This window comes from Hermetia illucens, chromosome 1 (assembly GCF_905115235.1).
Source record: "Hermetia illucens chromosome 1, iHerIll2.2.curated.20191125, whole genome shotgun sequence".
NCBI lineage: Eukaryota > Metazoa > Arthropoda > Insecta > Diptera > Stratiomyidae > Hermetia > Hermetia illucens.
The window spans coordinates 41,950,733-41,970,719 of record NC_051849.1 but is presented as its reverse complement, the minus strand read 5'-3'; the positions used below and the strand labels follow the sequence as shown (position 1 = coordinate 41,970,719).

The 19,987-nt window shown below is 39.7% G+C and overlaps 1 protein-coding gene and 1 long non-coding RNA gene across 4 annotated transcripts; one reads left to right on the top strand and one right to left on the bottom strand.

Annotated features, from left to right (window-relative positions):
- The first annotated feature begins 1,680 nt into the window (after nt 1–1,680).
- LOC119655958 (probable cytochrome P450 12a5, mitochondrial) lies at nt 1,681–19,901 on the top strand. 3 transcript variants are annotated; one of them, XM_038062194.1, is made up of 6 exons: nt 1,681–1,834; nt 17,722–17,839; nt 17,895–18,138; nt 18,208–18,324; nt 18,383–18,821; nt 18,890–19,901. In XM_038062194.1, exons 1-6 carry the CDS (start codon nt 1,760–1,762, stop codon nt 19,472–19,474), a joined length of 1,578 nt encoding a protein of 525 aa, XP_037918122.1. In that variant the 5' UTR covers nt 1,681–1,759; the 3' UTR covers nt 19,475–19,901. The 3 variants fall into 3 exon arrangements, with proteins under 3 accessions (XP_037918122.1, XP_037918112.1, XP_037918129.1); XM_038062184.1 differs by lacking the exon at nt 1,681–1,834 and adding an exon at nt 8,399–8,551; XM_038062201.1 differs by lacking the exon at nt 1,681–1,834 and adding an exon at nt 16,859–17,527.
- On the bottom strand, nt 7,571–8,291 carry LOC119655975. The gene is made up of 2 exons (XR_005249974.1): nt 7,820–8,291; nt 7,571–7,761 (listed from the first exon to the last, which is right to left on the bottom strand). It is a non-coding gene; the product is annotated as an uncharacterized LOC119655975 (long non-coding RNA).
- Nucleotides 19,902–19,987: the final 86 nt, after the last annotated feature.

The following is a 19,987-nucleotide window of genomic DNA, read 5'->3' as shown; positions in this document are numbered from 1 at the left end:
ATTAAATGGAAGGTTGTTCGGAGTGTGTTATTATCCTATAAGTAGAAACGCGGTAAATTTCTCGAAATGCAATATCTGCTTCGAATCAAGGGAATCCCTTCTCAGTGCGACGTAATTTTATTGGAAAAGCGCATGTTACCGATCCTCAAAGCTTGAGAATCTTCTTATGCAGAAGATTGACACACAGCGTTGGACGGGAGCAAAATCACAATATGGTTGCGGCGGCTAAAAGCGTTCCTAAAAGCATGAGATCAATATACAATGTGAGGATCTCGATGAAGTGACATAGAAAGGAGAAATTTGTGCTCCTCTGAAAGAGTAATTCAAGTTGAAGAAACTTATTGAGGAGTCTGTTGTGGGCTTACGGAAAGCCTATGGTGGTACTCAAACGGCCACAATACGAGTACCAGCGGAGGCAGCGCAGATGTTGTTAGCTGCCAGAAGGATTCGGATTGGATGCCATTTAAGAGAACAAACTTCACTAAAGAGGTGCTTTCAATGTCTCATGTTTGGGCACTTCGCGAAGGCATGCACCAGCAGCATTGATCGATCCGATCGATGCAGAAGGTGTGGGAGAAAGGCCATATTGCCAGAGAGTGCAATAGGGACCCCAAATGCCTATTGTGCGAAGTAAAATAGGGACAGGATAACTGGGATATTGCCAGAAGTGGTAAATGTCCGGAATTTACGAAGGCGCTCACTGCAATGAGAAAATGAGGTTTATTCAAATAAATCAGAATCATTGCACTGTGCTGTGTACTGTGTTGTAAACACCTTTCAGAAAGGGGTCAGGCCCGATTGTAGACCTGACTTTCGTCAGTCATGAGCTGGCGCGTGATATGTGCTGGTGCGTCAACAAATGCTACACCTACAGCGATCACCAGGCAATCTTCTTTGAAGCATGTGTCCAGCCATAGGGCAAAGAGTTATCATGCCCGAAACCGAAAAGATTTCACACTGGTCTGCAAAATCTTTGGATGAACAGACCTTCGTAGAGGTGTAGTTAGATCAACCTGATAATGCAGGCGCCTTTACGGAAAGAGTCGTCCATTTGGCTCCTTTATGAATTTTTAAGAAAATTGTTAGATATGCTACAGGACATGTATGGTCTCTTCTACTTTGTCTTCTAGCATGTTGCATGTGGTTTCTTCTATACATAAACAATCTTAATGCAAATTCTCAGAAGTTCTTCTCAATAAGTAAATTTAATTTTCCACTTTCCCTTCTGACATTATGTTTCGGGTATTTGCTGATTTTTGTTTGGTGCCCTGTGCAAAAATACAGCCTCGCTGGTAGTACATTTTTTTGTCAACAGTTTTACAAGCCATGCACTTGTCTTCCAGTGAACCTTCTGATTGTCGGCTGTTATGTTTCGTAACAACAATTTTGGGTAAACAAATTCTTACAAAGACTTATTTTGATTTTTCCGTAACTAATAGACTATTTCGGCAAATTTTCATTGCATAAACCAAGGAACTTCGAAAATTTGCTAAGATTTCTTTGTACCGCGCGTTTGCAATTTTTTGGCTGCGGTTGATGTTGCGTTTGAGCTGCTTAGCTACGTATCTATTTAGATGGCCTCATTTGAGATTGATTAAAAATTGTGTTCAATCATTATGATGCTCGCTGAAGCGAAAGCTTGTCTGACTAGCCAAGATTGTATCAGTTTTGGAAAAGTTTGAGTATAGAGTTTAGTTTCGTTGACCGGTCTGCTTAGTTCGCATTCTACAAAACCGTGTTAACTCTAATAGATTTGAATATGATTCGGGTCGGCAATTCATTTATAAGAAATAATGGCCAGTGCACCTGTTTTGTGCGATTGTTTGTAACCCAGGTATGTAGGGGACAAACTTCCTAACTTCCCGAGATTTTGGGTGCAATAGTGTGATATGCGTAAGCGAAATTTGCGTCTAGTGCGATAGTGGGAGGGTTTATAGCTCATTTTCGTCTTTCGGCTTTGTTCTACTTTTATTAGTTCTAATGCACGAATCGATTCCATTAAATTACTTCACTTGGTGTGCCCATGAGTCTTCTTTAATATCATTAACTAATGGAGAAGATGAATTGACAAAGAAATTTGAAGTTATGGGAAGATATCGGGGATAGATACAAAGTGCGGTAGATACGAGTGAATTGTTGTTTATAAAGTGAACCGCGCAAATCCATGGGGTGAATGCCCCTTGCTAAGTAATAATTTATAATGTTGTAACCCATTCGTTAGAAAAACAAAAGGACTATAGTTCATAAGTTAATTTTACAAATCCGATACAAGAAAGTGTGTTGGAGTTGGTTGAAATTTAGGCTCTCGATTTCCTTACCCTGGGTCCGTCAGTTAGGTTAGTCAGAATAGAAATTGAATATTCTATGGAATGACCCGAGACGTACAAACTGCCTTCATCCAGATCGAGCAGCCGGTAATCGGCGCAAGATCTTGCGCTGCACATCAATGAAGGCAAAACAAAGTATATGATGGCAGCGTCAGCGCCAAAAACCAACAACATTAAACCGCACTGGTCAAACGGGAAGAATAAAGATAGGAGACTACAACTTTGAGACCGTTGATAATTTCTCCTATCTAGGGTCGAAAATCACAACCGATAACAGCTATGATGATGTAATCCGCCCACGATTGTTGGCAGCCAACAGAGCCTATTTCAGCTTACAAAAACTGTTCCGCTCGAAACGTCTCACCATAGGGTCAAAGCTCTTACTGTACACGACCATATAATGCTCGCTTACGTTCGGTTGCGTGTTGCGTCCGCTACTTCTCATAGGGTTGGAGATCTAATTTACTACGGAATCGTGGAAGGGAATTGATGAACGAATGGGGGCGGGCGGGCGTGACGCGCTCAAACCCCGATACGGTGCGAAATCGCAGGAAGTTCAACATAGTGGGCGCCGTGACAAATGGGAATTTTTCTATTGCGTTGTTCAAGGAAGTGGGAGATGCCGCAGAATGCAATGATTTTAGAAATGTGTAGCGCATTACAAAGACCTTGTATATACTCGCAAACTTCTCGATAGTCCTGTGATTGGAGGGACATTAAAGATCGGCTCCTCATTGACGATGACGAGGAACTGAATAGGTGGAAAGAACACTTCATCACGGGACTTAACCGCATTACATTTGGTTCTCTTGTGGATAAAATAGTTAGTCACCATAAACTGTGAATACAGGCCGCTCCTAAAAATAGAAGAGAACCCATCTCGGTCGTCAATGCACTCGAACGGGATGGAGTTGCTGCACTTGATCGTCTCTCTCGTTAGTTATTATACAGTTTCTGTACATCTGCTACTTTCACTCGTGCGGAAATCCTGTACCTTTCCAGAGAAGTGTGAGAATAATTTTGTTAAAAATAATCGGTTTTCCTTTAAACTTTCTCTTTATGCCTTATGCCCTTATACCACTGCCAAATTTTGCACTTCCAGCACGAACTTAAAAGGAGTTTGCGATCAAATTTCTAAAATATGCTATTATTATATGCTATTATTAACTTTACTTGTGTCGATTTCGGAACGGGATGCATTTTGAGGCTTAGATTTCGTTTAGATACACCACTGTGTTTTTTTTTTATTTTTGCATGTACGGGGAGCCTTCCCTTAAACTTAACACAAAATGGCGCCATTTACTCCATGAAAAGGGAACAAAAGACAACAAGCGCAATTTTCGTGATAATCGGTTCAGTCGTTTCCGAAAAAAACGGGTGTGACAGACAGACATCGAGTCAATTCTAATAAGGTTTTGTTTCACACAATTCTCCAACGAATATCGAAAATTTATAAAAAATGTGCAGGCTAACAACGGCTGTACACAAATATTGCTTTATTGTCTGCGCCATTTAGCGAACAATGCACCTAATTGCACGCATAGCATATACACAGCCCGTAAAAAAGACAGCACACCTGAAAATTTTCCGTTGTCTCCCGTAGATTGGAGGCTAACAAAATGTATTGCAGATTGCGCTCGTCGACTAAAATGAAAAAAATTAGATTTTTCTCCAAGATTACAGTATTCTGGAGAATTTTATAATCTTCAGGTGGGTAGAAAACATAGCAAACCTGGAGGAAATAATAAAAAAAACTGAAGATAAGGTTTATTGGCTCCCTCCGGCGAGGACACGTCGACTCAGCTGTCTTCAATAATTTCTTATTGTTTTCACATTGGATAATCATATTGAACAATCAGAAGTTCGATTTCTTTCTCTCGGGAAGAAAAATTTCAGTTTTCTGGCACTATGAAAAGACCAAGAAAACCACACGCAAGTGAGCCAGTTCGTGATTTGATACAAAATGGAATACCCTGCCTGCAATCAATCAATGTTTCTGTGACAAGTCATAAATAGCATGACAAAGTGACGCTGCAATAAGAAATTGTTAAATGTAAACTTACATGTATTGTAAGTGTTCTGATGTTAACAAATTGTGATCCAAGAAACATATTAAGATCTTAACTAGAAATGAATAGTCGTCTTGGGACTTGGCTTGCTTAAATTGTTGTCAGTTCTGGGGGGTTTAAAGTGAGTACCTGCCGTGTAGACTTAATCCCACGGTCTTCTTAAGACACGGATTGATTTTCTGACCACAATCAGAGCCCCGCCGAAGCAAGCTACGACGGTATCAGTCTATACCGGGTGCATGGCTTAACATTCATACTGGTGGATGCAATACCTACCTAAATCTCTACCAAACTACGGAGTACGGTACCCGTGTTGAAACGCAACACCACGTCGAGGTCCGAAGGTCTCTGTTCGCATGAACGTAACCGCAACCCCCATGAAGCTTCAACTAGGGGGCCAACCGCAAACAACCGAGCTGTACTCACATACAACAGGAATTCTCACGAAGTATGTGAGTCCAGGGGCTATCCCGGTTCCCATGGTATCAGTATACCTCTCGTAAGGTTTCGTGACCAATTGCCAGTTTAGATGAGTTCTCGTGCAGACTAGGGTCTGATCGCCCTGATTAGGACTTTGGAGCATTCGCCTACTGCATCACGGCCGGCAAGTCAATGCGATACAGCGTCACCCGGTGCCACCACTATGGAGATTCTCCTCGGTTACTTGGTTTTGGTTCAGCCGCCAGGGTTGCCGCCCCGTCTTCCTCACCGTCACCTTTGAGCACCCTAGCTTAAATTGTTGTGAGACTTGCAGCGCATACGCGCACTAATACCTGCAAATGAAGTTGCGCAGCCAATATGTCGCATTACTGCTATGCTTTTCTTCCGCCAAAGAAGATTACACACAGCAGATTCATCTCCCGGTGCACTGCTTGAATTTGTATGGTGAAATAAAAACATTGCGCATATTCGACTTTCTTCCAAATACCTGCGCGTGAAAAATTCCCCAGATTTTTTTTCTGGTATTGATCTGCTGTATGTGATGGAGAAGCATACACAAGAAAACGATCTCGGCTTCATCGACACATGCCAAAGTAAGCTACCTCGTACCTAACTTCGGGTATATGCAATGACATTTTGTGGCCCCTAGAAATTCGATTTGTTGTGTAAATGTGTGTTGTTGTGTAATCTTTTTTGCTTCCACCACACAAACTCGAGCATTGTGTCGGGAGTTGTACCTCCAGTGTGTAGTGTTCTTGGAAAAAACATTGTTTTGCTGAAAAATTGGTGGAGCATATGAAATGATTAATGATTATTAGACACGATTTCCGACCGACCATTAAACGCGACATCGAGGATTCTTCACCATACTCCACCTAGCTTAGAGAATAAAAGAAATAATACCTTTAGTCATCTGGACCATCTAAACTAACTTTTTTCTCGTCGGAAAAAACAAAATTTTCCACTTTTTTCCCCATGGAATTCGCGTTTGCAAAATTTGAAACGATGTTCCTTGTTTCTATGCTATCAGCGGTGGTTTCCGTTTTAGTTTCCTACTTTAAATAAGCATTGACTTTCGAACTATGTTCTATATGTTATGCACCTTCGCGCCAATGCCAGCTCGTCTGCCGATTTCCCTCGTAGTGACAACAGAATGAAGGAGGTTTCGACGCTTTTCAATATTTTCGAGTTGGAATGGGATGTAGGAAATTGAAAGCGGAGTGACGGAGATGACGAAAAACGCTAGATAGGAGAAAAGAAAGAAAAAGAAATATGCCGCCTACAATTAAATGAATTATTCCACCAAATCAATGCATGACAATGAGGGAAAAGTGGTGATTTGCGTATCTCAAAATCGGTAAAATATTTTATTTATTACAAAATCACTTAATTTATTTTGCTACATAAAGCAATAGATACTTACTTCACTAATTAATAATATATAGCAGCAAAAAAACAATAATAAACAAGCAAATCAAATGAAATAAATATACCGGACAAGTATAAACATTTCCAAATAATGGATTTAATTAGAAAACAAGTCGGAATACCGGAAGCTCGCACTTCGGGTATAAAGGTTTTGTGTTCATCTTATGTAAGAAACTTCAACGCATATAGCTCCAAATCCATCCTATTCCTTCATATTTTTTCAAACTAAAAAACATACGTACATATTACAGCCATAGATATTATACTCACCCTAAACAAACAAACTGTCTATTTCTAAATACTGTACATTTATATACACGTATATAAACTCGTACCCATATTTCCGATTTACTTCGTGCACAAAAGCATACATATGTACATATATAGTACGTATATTAAATACGGCTGGTTTAATGTACAAATATATCTATCTGAATACACGAAATTCATAAAAAATGTTAATAATAGTTGGGTCAAATTGTGCATTATGTAGTTCCTTATACCTATGCCAAATTTTGTACTTCTGGGATGAATATAAGGGGGTTTTTTCAGATTTTTCGGTTGGATAGGTTCTGAGAACGAGACCTGTTACACTTTTTGGGGGTCATATTTTGAGCCCTCTCTCCCCTATGTTTCACCCAATATCAAATATGGAACCAGTTTTGAAAAGTACTAACTGAGACCTTTCATTTGATACCCCATATGGCCACATTTGATGAAAAAAATGTTACACCCTCTATTCACATGTATGGGGAGCCCCCCTTAAACTTAACACAAAATGGCGTCATATGCTGCATGTAAAGGGAACAGCAGATCACATACTCTTACCAGTTTTCGTGACAATCTGTCAAGGCGTTGCCGAATAAATCGGGTGTGACAGACAGACAGTCACCGTCTCGATTCTAATAAGGTTTTGTTTCACACAAAACCTTGAAAATGTATTTTAACAGTTTGTTTTCCAATGGTTAGATAAACTGACCCATTGATATTATGGGGTTTAGATCAGGACTTACAGCCGGGAATTCCAACATCGCGATATTCTTCAACGCCAAAAAATATGTAGTTCATTTCGAAACGTGGAACCCCATGGATAATCACCAAAATCTGAAATTCTCCAACTAGCCATAATAGTAGCCAGAGTTCATTTTACGGGTTATAAAGTAAATTGGAGAACTTCCGCCATAAACAAAAGTAGTTTTAAGAGGAATTGCATTTGTAAGCAAAATTAACTTTAATACTTTAATTTAGGATATTTCACACATGAATTTTACATTTATTGCGCAACAGCAACCATTGCTGGTATTCTTTTTTTGTTGACAGCAAGTCCTTTTTGGTGGTAGCATGATCTTTTTTGTCTTTTCGTCCTTGAATCGATTTTCGGTGGACCACTAGGACTTTTGAGGTAATCAGTAGTAACAGTGCCCTTATTTCGATGAATTTGTATCGCAATTTGCTTGCTAAACAATTTACTTCACGACATTGGAAATTTTTGTTTACTGAAATGTCTTTTATTATAAAAAATTGTCAAATGTTTATAGTTTTTTACTCACTAACTTTCAATACAAAATAGCCGAAAATATTATTATTTTATCGAACTTGTATCCTTTGTACTTATAATTATTTCGCACTGTAGCATGAACGCTTCATTTTTCAGTGATATTCCCTTTTTACCGATTACAAATGGAGTAATTAATTAAATATGTAATAAAAATAATTACTGTCCTCCATAATTATTTCGCGCGCTGTACAAGTATGAAGTGTAGATTAAGCACATGGTTGCTGGGGTAATTTGCGACGGATGCATCCAGCTCCCAACTTGCGAGTTGTCCTATTGTTTTAAACATTCATGCCCAAATACAAAAGTGACCATCTTAGATCAACTCTGAATTTCCCTAGCTAAACTTTTCATCGTCTATGCTAACTAACTCCATGTTTTCATCCAACCGCGCGTTTGCTACTTTTCGGGTGCGGGTGATGTTGCGTTTAAACCGCTCAGCTACGTTTCTATATTTGCCGCGCTAGAGATTGACCAATATTTTCTAAAAATTGTGTTTATTTATTATGACTAGATGCTCTCGCTGAAGCGAAAGCTTGTCTGACTAGATAAGATTGCAGAAGTTTTGAGAATGTATGAATATAAAGTTTAGTTTGGTTCACCTGCTCGCTCAGTTCGTCCCCTGCTAAATCGCGTTAATTTTAATTGATACAAAGATGATTCGGGTTGGTGGTTCCCTTGTAAGGGGTAGTGGCCAGGGCAACTGTTTAGTGCGACTGTTTGCAACCCAGGTATATAAAGGACTAATTTGTTGGTTTGTGGCAAGTTTGGATGCAGCAATGCGATGCGGACAAATGAAATTTGCGTCCAAAGATGTTTTGAGCGAGCAGATGATAGTGGGAAGCTTTAAAGCTAGCTTTAGTCTCGTCGCCCATTACTGAGAAACATGCTCTGTTTTGGTTTCTGTTAGTTTTAATTTACGGGTTATTGCTGTTAAACTAATTCACGTAGTGTGACCATGAACTTCCACTTATCTTTAATGCTATTAACTAACCTAGCAGACAAATTTCTAGCAAAGTTTCGAGTTATGCGCAGTTATCGGTCAAAGATTCAGAGTGCCATAGATATAAGTGAACTCGTGTTTATAGAATGAGTAGTGGAAATCGATGAAGTGAATGCCTCCGTTCCAATGATAGTTTACATTTGCTAGAAAAACGACAGGAATATGCCAATATTTACAAATCCGGCACCAGATGGAGCCGGTCGTTGACCGTCAACCTCTCCATTACTTGGTGATCCCGGGTTCGCATCCCGATTCGTCATATAGTCAAGTCATTAAAGCTGAAAATCGGTTGCGACCGCCGAACTCTTTCAGTCAAAACCGATTGATATGAAATTTAGGGTGGAGTAAAGGGTGGCATAAGAAATAAAAGTTATATAGCGCCGATGTGCGCCTTCCCGGAGGGGTGTGGCACCCCCCTTCCAGGTAAAATTTTTTTCGAAATAACCACAGAAATCGATTAAATGGCCAATTCTAAGAAAAACGTGCTTTATGAACATTTTTCGTACAAATAGCAGTTTTCGAGTTATTTATGTTCAAACATGTTGTTTTTTCATTGAAAAAATGCATGTTTTTCAACGGTTTTTTTTTGCAAATAACTCGAAAAACATGCATTTCACGTAGAAATGCTCAACAACCGGTATCCGATCTAGGCCTGCCTTAATACTCCCTAGGAACTCCAGACATCCCGGTTTTGCGCCGAGGTCCACCGATTCGATATCCCTAAAAGTTGTCTGGCGTCCTGACCTACGCCATCGCTCCATCTCAGGCAGTCGACTTCTTTTTCTACCATAGATATTGCCCTTATAGGCTTTTCGGGCTGGATCATCCTCATCCATACGGATTAAGTGACCCGCCCACCGCAACATATTGAGCCGGATTTTATACACAACCAGACGCTCGTGGAATCACTCATAGATTTCGTCATTATGTAGGCTAAAGAAACGTCCATTCTCATATAGGGGGCCAACAATTCTTCGGAGGATTCCATGGCCAAGAGTTTTTTTTGCTAAGAACACAATTCTCCGAGGAACACATAAGGACTGGCAAGATCATAGTCTTGTATAGCGGACCAGTCGTTGTAAGCTGAAATAGGCTCTGTTGGCCGTCAACAACCGTGCGCGAATTTAATTGTCATAGCTATTATCGGTTGTAATTTTCGACCCTAGGTAGGAGAAATTTTCAAAGCTCTCAAAATTTTAGTCTCCTATCTTCATTGTTTTCGTTTGACCAGTGCGATTCGATGTTGTTCGTTCTTTCGGTTTTGGTTTTGGTGCTGACGTTGCCACTATGTACATCGCCTTGCCTTCATTAATGTGCAGCTCAAGATCTCACGCCAATTGCTGCCTGCTCGATCTGGATGAAGGCAGACTGTACATCTCGGGTTGTTCTTCCCATGAAGTCAATATCGTCAGCGTAGGTCAGTATTTGGGTGGACTTGAAGACGATGGTGCCTCTCGTATTAACATCGGCATCACGAATCACTTTCTCCAAGGCCAGTCTAAAAAGGACCCATGATGGGGCATCCTCTTGTTTTAGACTGTTGTTGATGTTATGGTCTTGAGAGTGATCCTGCTGCTTTTATCTGGCCTCGCACGTTGGAAAAGGTGGTGCAACTGATGTCCATATTCCAACAGTTTTTTCATCGCTTGCCGCAGAGAGAAAATCTGATCTGAAATAATAAAAACTTGTTGTTTCTTTTTTGTTGATGTGAATATTTATTCTTGCAAATACCGATATTTCGGGAACCACTTGTTCCCTTCATCAGTGCTAACAGAACTTGTTACGAACGAAAAAGAAACAACAAGTTTTTATTATTTCAGATAATTAATAGTTGGAAACACCGTATAATTTCACTCAGATAAAAATCTGATCTCTTGCTGATTTGCCTGGAGTGAAGCCTCTTTGGTATGGGCCAATGATGTTCTGAGCGTGTGGAGCTATCCGGCTTAACAAGATAGAGGAGAACATCTTGTATATATTACTCAGTAATGTGACACCTCTATAATTGCTGCACTGCGTCTTATCCCCCCCTTTTTATGTATGGGACAGATAATGCCCCGTTGCCAGTCGTGAGGCATAGATTCGCTGTTCCATACTGTGAGCATCAGTTGATGAATCACTTGGTGTAATTGGTCGCCTCCATATTTAACCAATTCGCCTGTAATTCCATCGACTCCTGGCGACTTATGGTTTTTAAGCCAATGAATTGCACGGGCTGTTTCTTCTATGCTTGGTGGTGGCAGCATTTGTCCTTCGTCTTCAGTTGGCGGGACCTTCAACTCACCGATGTTCAGGTTGTTCAGCAGCTCATCAAAGTACTCAACTCATCACTCCAATATGCCCATTCTGTCGGAAATCAGATTTCCCCTTTTGTCTCGGCAGGATAAGCATCGAGGTGTGTAAGGCTTCATCCTGCTGACTTGTTGGTAAAACTTGCGCGCCTGGTGCGGTTGCTCTCTGTACTCTTCTAGTTCACAGACTTATTGGTTTTCCCAGGCTTCATTTTTCCGTCTGTGAAGTCGCTTCTCCCCTCGAGAAGTTCGTGATAAGTCTCTGCGCATGTCCGCGTTCTTTGAGAATGCAACATTGCTTGGCATGCGGCATTCTTCTGTTCCCCTGCTAGCTTACATTCATCGTCGAAGCAGCCGTTCCGACTCTTTTTGCGGCTGGGGCCAAGTATGTTTGTGGCCGTATTTATGATAACGTTCTTCAGGTGGTTCTGAAGATAATTTGTTGATGCTTTATCTCCAGGATTTCTGCTGACTGCGGTTATTACAGTACAAATTTTACGGTATAAATTGTAAGCTATGGGAGTCGTAGTTATGCTTGAATATGGGACCCTACTTGACTGTTGAAATTTCCATGTATGATTTTGCTATCATACTTGGGACAGGCTTCGAGGGTCCTTCTCCGATTCTGCCGTGGACGTTTATGAGGCTTATATTTCTAAACTTGCCTCGCAAACGCAGAGTGCATATCCTTTCACTTATATTTTCAAAGCCGGTAACAGCAGGTTTTATTTTTTGGCTGACTAAGAAACCTACTTCGAACACATGGTTTACTGGATGGCCGCTATAATATATGGTGGAGCGGCTCTTCTCCAGGAAACCGGTCCCTGTCCATCGCATCTCTTACAACGCTGTTACATCAGCCTTATATTGGGACAGGGTATTGGCTAGCTGCTCAACAGCATTCAGTCTTTACAGGGAGCGTACGTTCCATGAGAAAATGCAGTTGGTACATTTTGTCTCGTTTTCAGGCGCGGGAGCAGTTTTTTACGAAGGAAGAACTCCCAGCGATCACTAAGTGGAGGTGGAGATAGGGTTTGGTTGTAGAGCTGCTGGTGTTGGCTCAGCAGGCGTTTTCCAGGTTTTATGCTGCATCCATAGAGATGATATTGAGCAGAAACAATCATATTAAATAACAAAAAGAATGAATCTTTTTGTTTTTTTTTGTAGGTGCAATATGAACTGAGCTATAGCTGTAAATCCCTAATGTCTAAAAAAATTTATATTTTCAATGTCAAATAACACAAAACCAGTAACTATTAGTGGAAATTGCTCTAAAACTCCCTTAAAATGCTTGAGAAAACTTTTAAAAAGGGGTATGATAGGAGTCAGTGCGATAAATAATAATGGAGCTGCGATCAAAATAACGTAATTACCTGAATTTTTGATATAACAATCAGTAAAAACAAAACCTGGTTTTCTAATACCAATTGAAAGTAAACCGAAACCTTTGAGAATCTACTGTATTTAAGCCCTAGTGATAAATTTTGAGAATTTGATGTGTATAGACCCCGTAGTTTCGGAAAAAAATGTGATTAACTCCCAACCATTTTATTCTATTTTTCCAACTCTCATTTTTTAAAAATATCTCAAAAAATAAAGATGATAGTGAAAAAATGCCGACTTAATATTTTAGCGAGGAGCGACATTTTAGTACTTTAATATTTCTTCACTATCTTTTTTATTTTTTCAGATGGAAACAAAAATCACACTTTTTTCTGAAACTACGCACTCTATACATTCATCAAATTTTCAGAATTTATTGCCGGGGTTTAAGTACAGTAGATTTGCAATGGATTCGGCTGATTTTCAATTTATACCAGAAAACCGGATTTTGCTTTAACTGATTTTTATTTCAAAAATTACATGTAATTGTATGTATGTAATGTAATTAGTAATTACATTATTTTGATCGTAGCTCCGTTATTATCCAGCGCACTGACTTCTTATATACCTACCGTACATATGGTTTGTTTCTGCTTAATATCATTTCAACATGAAATGCATGGGTTTAGAGTGCGAAAGGCCGTTGAGAAAAATGTATTTTTTCGATAAAAAACAATATGTTTGAACATAAATAACTGGAAAACTACTATTTGTGCGAACAACTTTGACTAAACATTTTTTGTTTAGAATTGACTATTTACTCGATTTCTGTGGGTATTTGGAAAAAAAATTCCGCACTCCTACCGGGGGAGGCGAATATCGGCGCTATATAACATTTTGTTTCTTATGTCACCTTTTACTCCACCTCAAATTTCATGTCAATCGGTCACATTAAGAGGTGAAGATGATTAGGCCGCATCTTCACCGCTGGTAAGCATATTTTATGAATGCCTTACATGGCCACAGTTGAACACATTGTGCCATCCGGCTTGCTGGTAGGTGTATAGTGTTTCCAGTTCAGCAGGCCGAATATACTGCAGACTCTTCAGGCGGCAGCGAGGGTTGTCTTACGTTTTCGTATGAAGGCAGAGGAAATATAAATCCGCCTATATTTTAGAGCAAGATTTGACTAAAGCTAAAATTTTTCTTTCAAAATTGTCCGACATCAAGTACATTTGGATTTAGTATCCCTCAATCCGTGTTCTCATACTACGAAGGCTAGAAATTTCTTTCTCGAGAAGTGGAGCTGCACGAGATGTCTTTCACCCCTCCAGGTGCTCATCATCGTGAATGTGGAGTCGGCCGCTAATGTTCTAGACCAGACCATAGAGAGATCTGTTACTACCTTTAACCAGTTCTTGTGATGATCCTTTCAAACATTTCCGCTGGCCTGAGTAGCAACCTAATACTCATCAATACTTTCAGGTGGTTTATTCAATCGTCGTCGAATGTGAGAAATAGCGTACGTAATATCCAAACGAAGTTAGAAGAATAATAGATGATGATTCAATTCGAAACCGATATCAGTGGGCCTCTTTTTACACATGACCAGAAGTCGACTCAGAAATCTATTGCTGACCATAATGTGGTCAATCTGATTGCACATACATTGCCGGTTAGCTTAAACCCAGCTGATAGGCTCTGTGATCGAACAATATATGTTACCACCAGTGAGAAGGCGGTGGAACTACCACTATCGTCCAGGCATTCAGATCACTCATCGTGATCATAATGTCCCCTTTAGGAAGACTCTCTTGGACTGCATTCAGTTCTTCGTAAAAAGTATCGGCCTTCTCTTCTCGTAATGTCTAAAAATTCTAAAATTAGTTCATGTCCTGGATGAATAACGTTTGTAGGTCACCTGCTCATAAATTTTGATCTAATTAGTAGATACTATTGAACCCGCATTTACTTCTTGAGATAGCACCGTGCTACACAGACATTAAGACTATAGTGACTCGTCACTCCTCCCTTGTGAAACGGCCTTGGTGTTTTTGATGGAGTTCACAATTCATTGCGAAAATAACGAGAAGGAAGTATAGAAAATTGTGTAGGTGGTGAAAAGAGTTCGAGGACAAGCGGTCACGTAAAACCGATTGGCTATCTTTGTATAAACAACCATTTAATTAATTTCTTTTGCTCATTTTTATTTTCACTTTCTTCCTCCATATTCACCTTCCCTATTGAACTTGCCAGTCGCCAATCGCTAGATTTACTGGTGGTGACAAGGTAGGTTGGAGTAGTAGTTTGATGGCACCAAGTGCAACAAAAATTCCTAATAAGAAATTGGTTAAGTTTAAATTTTTCAAGCCAATTGCCGGACAAGGGGAATGGTTTAGGGAGGAAAAGCGGAGGTCCCCATCTATAACCCCTATGAAAACTAGAGCAGAATATCCCTTTTAACAAATGATGGCGAGTCAATGTGAGATTGTTTGATAGCTCATGCTGAAGTTAACATTTTCAGCACTACCCCCGAGAGTTCGGAGTTCCTCCCCATTAATCCAACGCTGGGGCTCTTTTGATGTCAAAACGGTAGGGTTTAATTTTGAAAACTACTTGAAGAGGCTAGAGAGGGCATGAAGGGGGAAACGGAAGGGCCTCTTTCAAAAATCGTCCTGGTCGGTCCTGCTTAAAAAATTACGATACGAAAGGTGTTTTGATATCATCCTGGTAAATTTTGATGTGCCAATCCTACAGCCAGAGCAAAGACGGGAAGGAAAGTGCCTTCCCTCCTTAGCTCCCTTTCTTAGGAAGTTAAGACGATCCAAAGAACCGCGATCGATGCAGTTGACATGGTGACTCCTAAGGTTAACGCGAGATATAGCAAAATAGTCAACGACCCAATCAAATTAGACAAATCAGAGTAATTGGTGCATATCATAACTATATTTCTAATCGGGAGGCTTCTGTGCTGTAATCCCGATGAAGTACCAAAATTGTATCGAACAACATCAGTATCCCACAAGGATACTTTCTAGTCCCAGTTTTGTAGATAATTATGTATAGTCGAGTACTGACGGTAAATCTCTTTTTGGTGTGGTCACTGATAGTTTTGGGCTCGGCATTGGACTAGCAATTGTTTCATGCTTCTCCGAAGAAAACGATATTTATTCGAACGAAGCAATTAATAGTGTTAAGTCTCGTTGGAAGAATAGTGGTCTATTGAACACAAAATGAAACATGCAGTAGTACTTATCACCAAGCGGAGAAAGTGTACGCCTTTAAAAATTAAAGTTGGAGCGCAAAAAATTCATTCTCAGGTACTTAGGGGTGACAATCTATCGTAAGCTAAATTCCAAACCACACCTGGGGTGCGTAGTAACCAAAATATGAAATACAGGAGCACTGATAGCAGGAATGCTACCAAATTGAGATGGCCGGAGAGTTGTTGAAAGCTTTTTAGTCCAGTTTTCAAAGCTTTCGACCTGCGAATTCTGCATGAAATTTCGGAGGGAGGGAGGGGGGTTAGACGGTGGCATAAGAAACAGAAGTTATATAGTTATATAGCGCCTATATGCACCTCCACCACACAGAGATCGATTAAATGGCAAATTCTAAGCAAAAGTGCATATTAAATAAAACAAGTCGGGAAACCGGAAGCTTGACGCTTCAGGTATAAAAGGTTTTGTGTATCCCTATGTGAGAAGCATAACGTATCATAGTTCTCCATTGACTGATAGTATTGGCCTGAGATATTTAAATCGCTCAGTTATGGGCAGGTTACTGCCATTGCCAGAACTGAGCGATTTAAATATCTCGTATCAGCGCACGTCCCAAATCTAAAATTTATCACAATATCGTCCGTCTGCGGCTAGTTCTGAGTGTTGGCCGATTATAACACGTTTTGATCACGTCTGAAATGAGACAGGCTCTCCTTTTCAGTCGAAAACCTGCCCCCGGTGTCTACGGTTCGGTCAACCAGAAAGGATAGTACGCCAACTTTCTTAATGGCAGGAAGTGGAAAACCGACTGCGGTGGGCCTGTCGATGATGCTGTTACCTAACTTTCCTTGAAAACGGGAGAGAAAGGCTCGGCAGAAGAAAACTTCAGCTGCAAAAGAAGAAAGGACTACTGACTTGTCTGTGAGAACCTTCTCTTCCGTCTCCGCCAGCAAAAAGCGGAAGAAAGGGAAGCTGGTGATGTAGACGTAACTTTTCTAGTTTCGGTATATGGGAACAGATCCATGCAGCATGGATACCACGAAGCTGAAAGGGCTTGCAGCCGACGATATCGGAAGGAACTCCGAAAGAAGGCGAAGTTTGTTGATAATGAGGATATGGAGGTTGCTACACCATCAAGTGTAGCGGATCCACACAGGAGACAGTTAACGGCGCGGCGGTTTTCACATTAGACTTCACTTGGGTCTACAAACATAAAGATAAACCTCTTCCTATCTACTAGCAGCAAGGCTAGCAAAATTGCGTCCTGATGTCGATATTGTTATAGGCAACTATGTTCGCAGGACCTTGAGCGGAAAACTTACAATACCAAGTTAATGGCAAGAGATGAAAGATCACAGCTGTCTCTGCTTACTTATCCTATGATCCTTTGTGTTTTCCGCCGACGTAAGAACTAAGGGATCTGGAAGTGTATGCAGAATTAAGTGGGTGAACTCTTAATAGATTGTGATGCGAACGCTGTGCATATTTGTTGGGGCGGTAGCAAATCCAATCCTGGAGGAGAGAAGTTCTTTGATTTTATCATTTCAGCTGGTCTCATGTTCCTTCAGAGTTGGCTCGGTCATCTCTCAACAGTGGATGTATTAACCGGAGCAGGAGTTTAAAAAGGGTCAACTGGATAAGTATGTTAGGGATTTGAGCCTTGGATTAAGTAAATTGCGCTCGACGGATGTTAAAAAAATTGGTACCGCTTCGGTATCTAAGTTAAGTTTAGATTAATACTGTTTTCAATGGTTGTATAAATTAGTAGAGGGGACTGAGAAAGACTGGAATTAACAGTGGGAATCAAGCAACACCGGCACTGGTGATATTGATGTGGTGATAATATTGATGATTCAACAAAAAACGGGGGTAAATCTATAATAGAGTTTTGTTCGCACAAAATGTTAAAAATGAACTCTGAAGGTTTCTTTGAGAACCAGCTTGCATTACTTCACAGTCTACAATGAACTAAAGAAGTATACATTGCGCGTGCTTTCAAATTTGCATTGAATATCATCATCGTTGTAACAAGTTGGATTAATTGAAATGCAGTATTTTTACAGGTTGCTTCCTTACCCGTTACGGAAACACAATTTCAAAATGACTGGAATATGGCGTTACCATACGAAAAGATTCCCGGACCATCACGGCTAACCCTAATAAAAGATAGTTTACCTGGAGGTTGCTCATTCTCCATTATTCTGGTTATAAATTGCCTTTGATTAATTTTGCTTAGGTAAATTCACAACTCTGAATCTGGGCGACGTAATGGAAGAGTACCGTCATCAATATGGAGAAATTTATAAACTACCTGGAATGTTTGGAAAACCTGATACTACGGTTGTTTTTGATCCAAAGGACTTCGAAGCAATTTATCGCACAGAAGGTGTTTGGCCTGTTCGTCCCAGTTTGGAGACCGTCGCATATTACAGGAAGAAGATTCGACCAGATATTTATTCGACCGGTGGACTGGGAAATGAGTAAGTTTTCCGATATGTAACAATATATACATATATATATTATATATTATACAAATTGAAATTGAATAGGCAAGGAAAAGAATGGGCTGAATTCAGGACAGCCGTAAATCCGGTGATGATGAAACCTAAGATTGTGAAATTATATGTTCCACAAATTGATAAATTCGTAGATGAATTTATCGTTAGGTAAAATTCTTTTGTTTCGATGCTAAAAAGTGTTTAATCAGCTATTCATTACTTTCAGATTGAAGAAAATTCGAGATTCAAATACAAATGAACTACCCGAAAATTTCGAGGAGGAATTGAACAGGTGGTCTTTGGAGGCTATTTGCATAATAGCCCTCGACACACGCCTCGGAATTATGGGAAACTTGGACAGAAATAGTAAAGAACATAAATTTATAGCTGCTGTGAAGAGATTCTTTTATTTGATGTCTGTACTCGACTTAAAACCATCAATGTGGAAAGTATTTCCCACCGCAGACTTCAAGGAAATGATGCGTGTTTTAGATGTTATAACAGATTTCAGTTTCCACCATGTGAATGAAGCGAAAAAACGTTTGGAATCCAAAACGGATATAAAAGGTGAAAAAGAACAAAGCGTTCTTGAGAAACTTATTGAAATCGATTCAAAAGTGGCTACAGTCATGGCTACGGATATGGTAATAGCAGGTGTTGATACTGTAAGTTTCTAAGATTAGAACTACGACGACTTTGTTGAAAGCTTTCATTACATTAATTTATTTTATAGACGAGTTCGGCTATCACCAGTATTTTGTTCACTCTTGCAAAGAATCCCGATAAGCAGGAGATTCTTCGCAATGAATTACGAAAAATTCTTCCCGAGAAGGATAGTCCACTAACTCCACAAAGCATGTCTAACTTACCATACTTTCGAGCATGTATCAAAGAATCTTTGAGGATTTTACCTGTTGTTAATGGTAATGCTCGCCGGACTGGACAAGATTTAGTGTTGAAGGGTTACAAGATACCTAAAGGAACACAGGTTTTATTGCAATCTGCATATACTCAGGTGGATGAAAAACTGTATACCGGCGGAAAAAAGTTCATGCCCGAAAGATGGCTTAAAAATCAGGAATCTGAACTTAGCAAGGAAGCCAAAAAGGTGAATCCATTCACATTTCTTCCATTCGGTTTCGGACCTCGTATGTGTATTGGCCGCCGTTTTGCTGAACTCGAAATAGAAGTTTTTGTTTCGAAGCTTGTTCGGAATTTTTATATTGAGTGGGATCAACCAGATTTGAAATTTAAGACAGTCGCAATTAACGTCCCTGATGGCAAACTACAATTTAAAATAAAGGATGTGGAAAATTAGATTGAAATGTAATGGTAGATCTAGATAACAACAACGTTTATTATTTTCCAAGAGATTCCTCTGCATTTTCCACTGAATTGAGTGCGCATTTAGTAAGTCCTCATTTAGTTTTTGAATTTGCATATGGGATGCAGCACACAAAGGAAATTGGTATTGTTGTAATAAATGCGAGATTCGTCAATTGAGGTACATGTTGATCTTCGTTTTTTTTTTGTTAATTAATGTCATTAGTTTTTGAAATGTATTTTAGTCATTGATATCCATGGATTGTGGTACTTTCTCCTGGAATAGAAATGAGATGTTTTGACTGTAATGTATAATGTATTAGCATAATTCTCCACAAAAAATTTTTACATATATGTATATATTTCCTATATTTGCATAAAACTTACGGAAATAAAATTAGTGAAGTAGGTGTTCAAACAGTTGTCTTTTCTGTTTTTTTTTTCAATTGGAAGTTAAAAATGGAACCGTGCTCCTGAGGTGGGATATGTCAGAATATGGTGGATATCA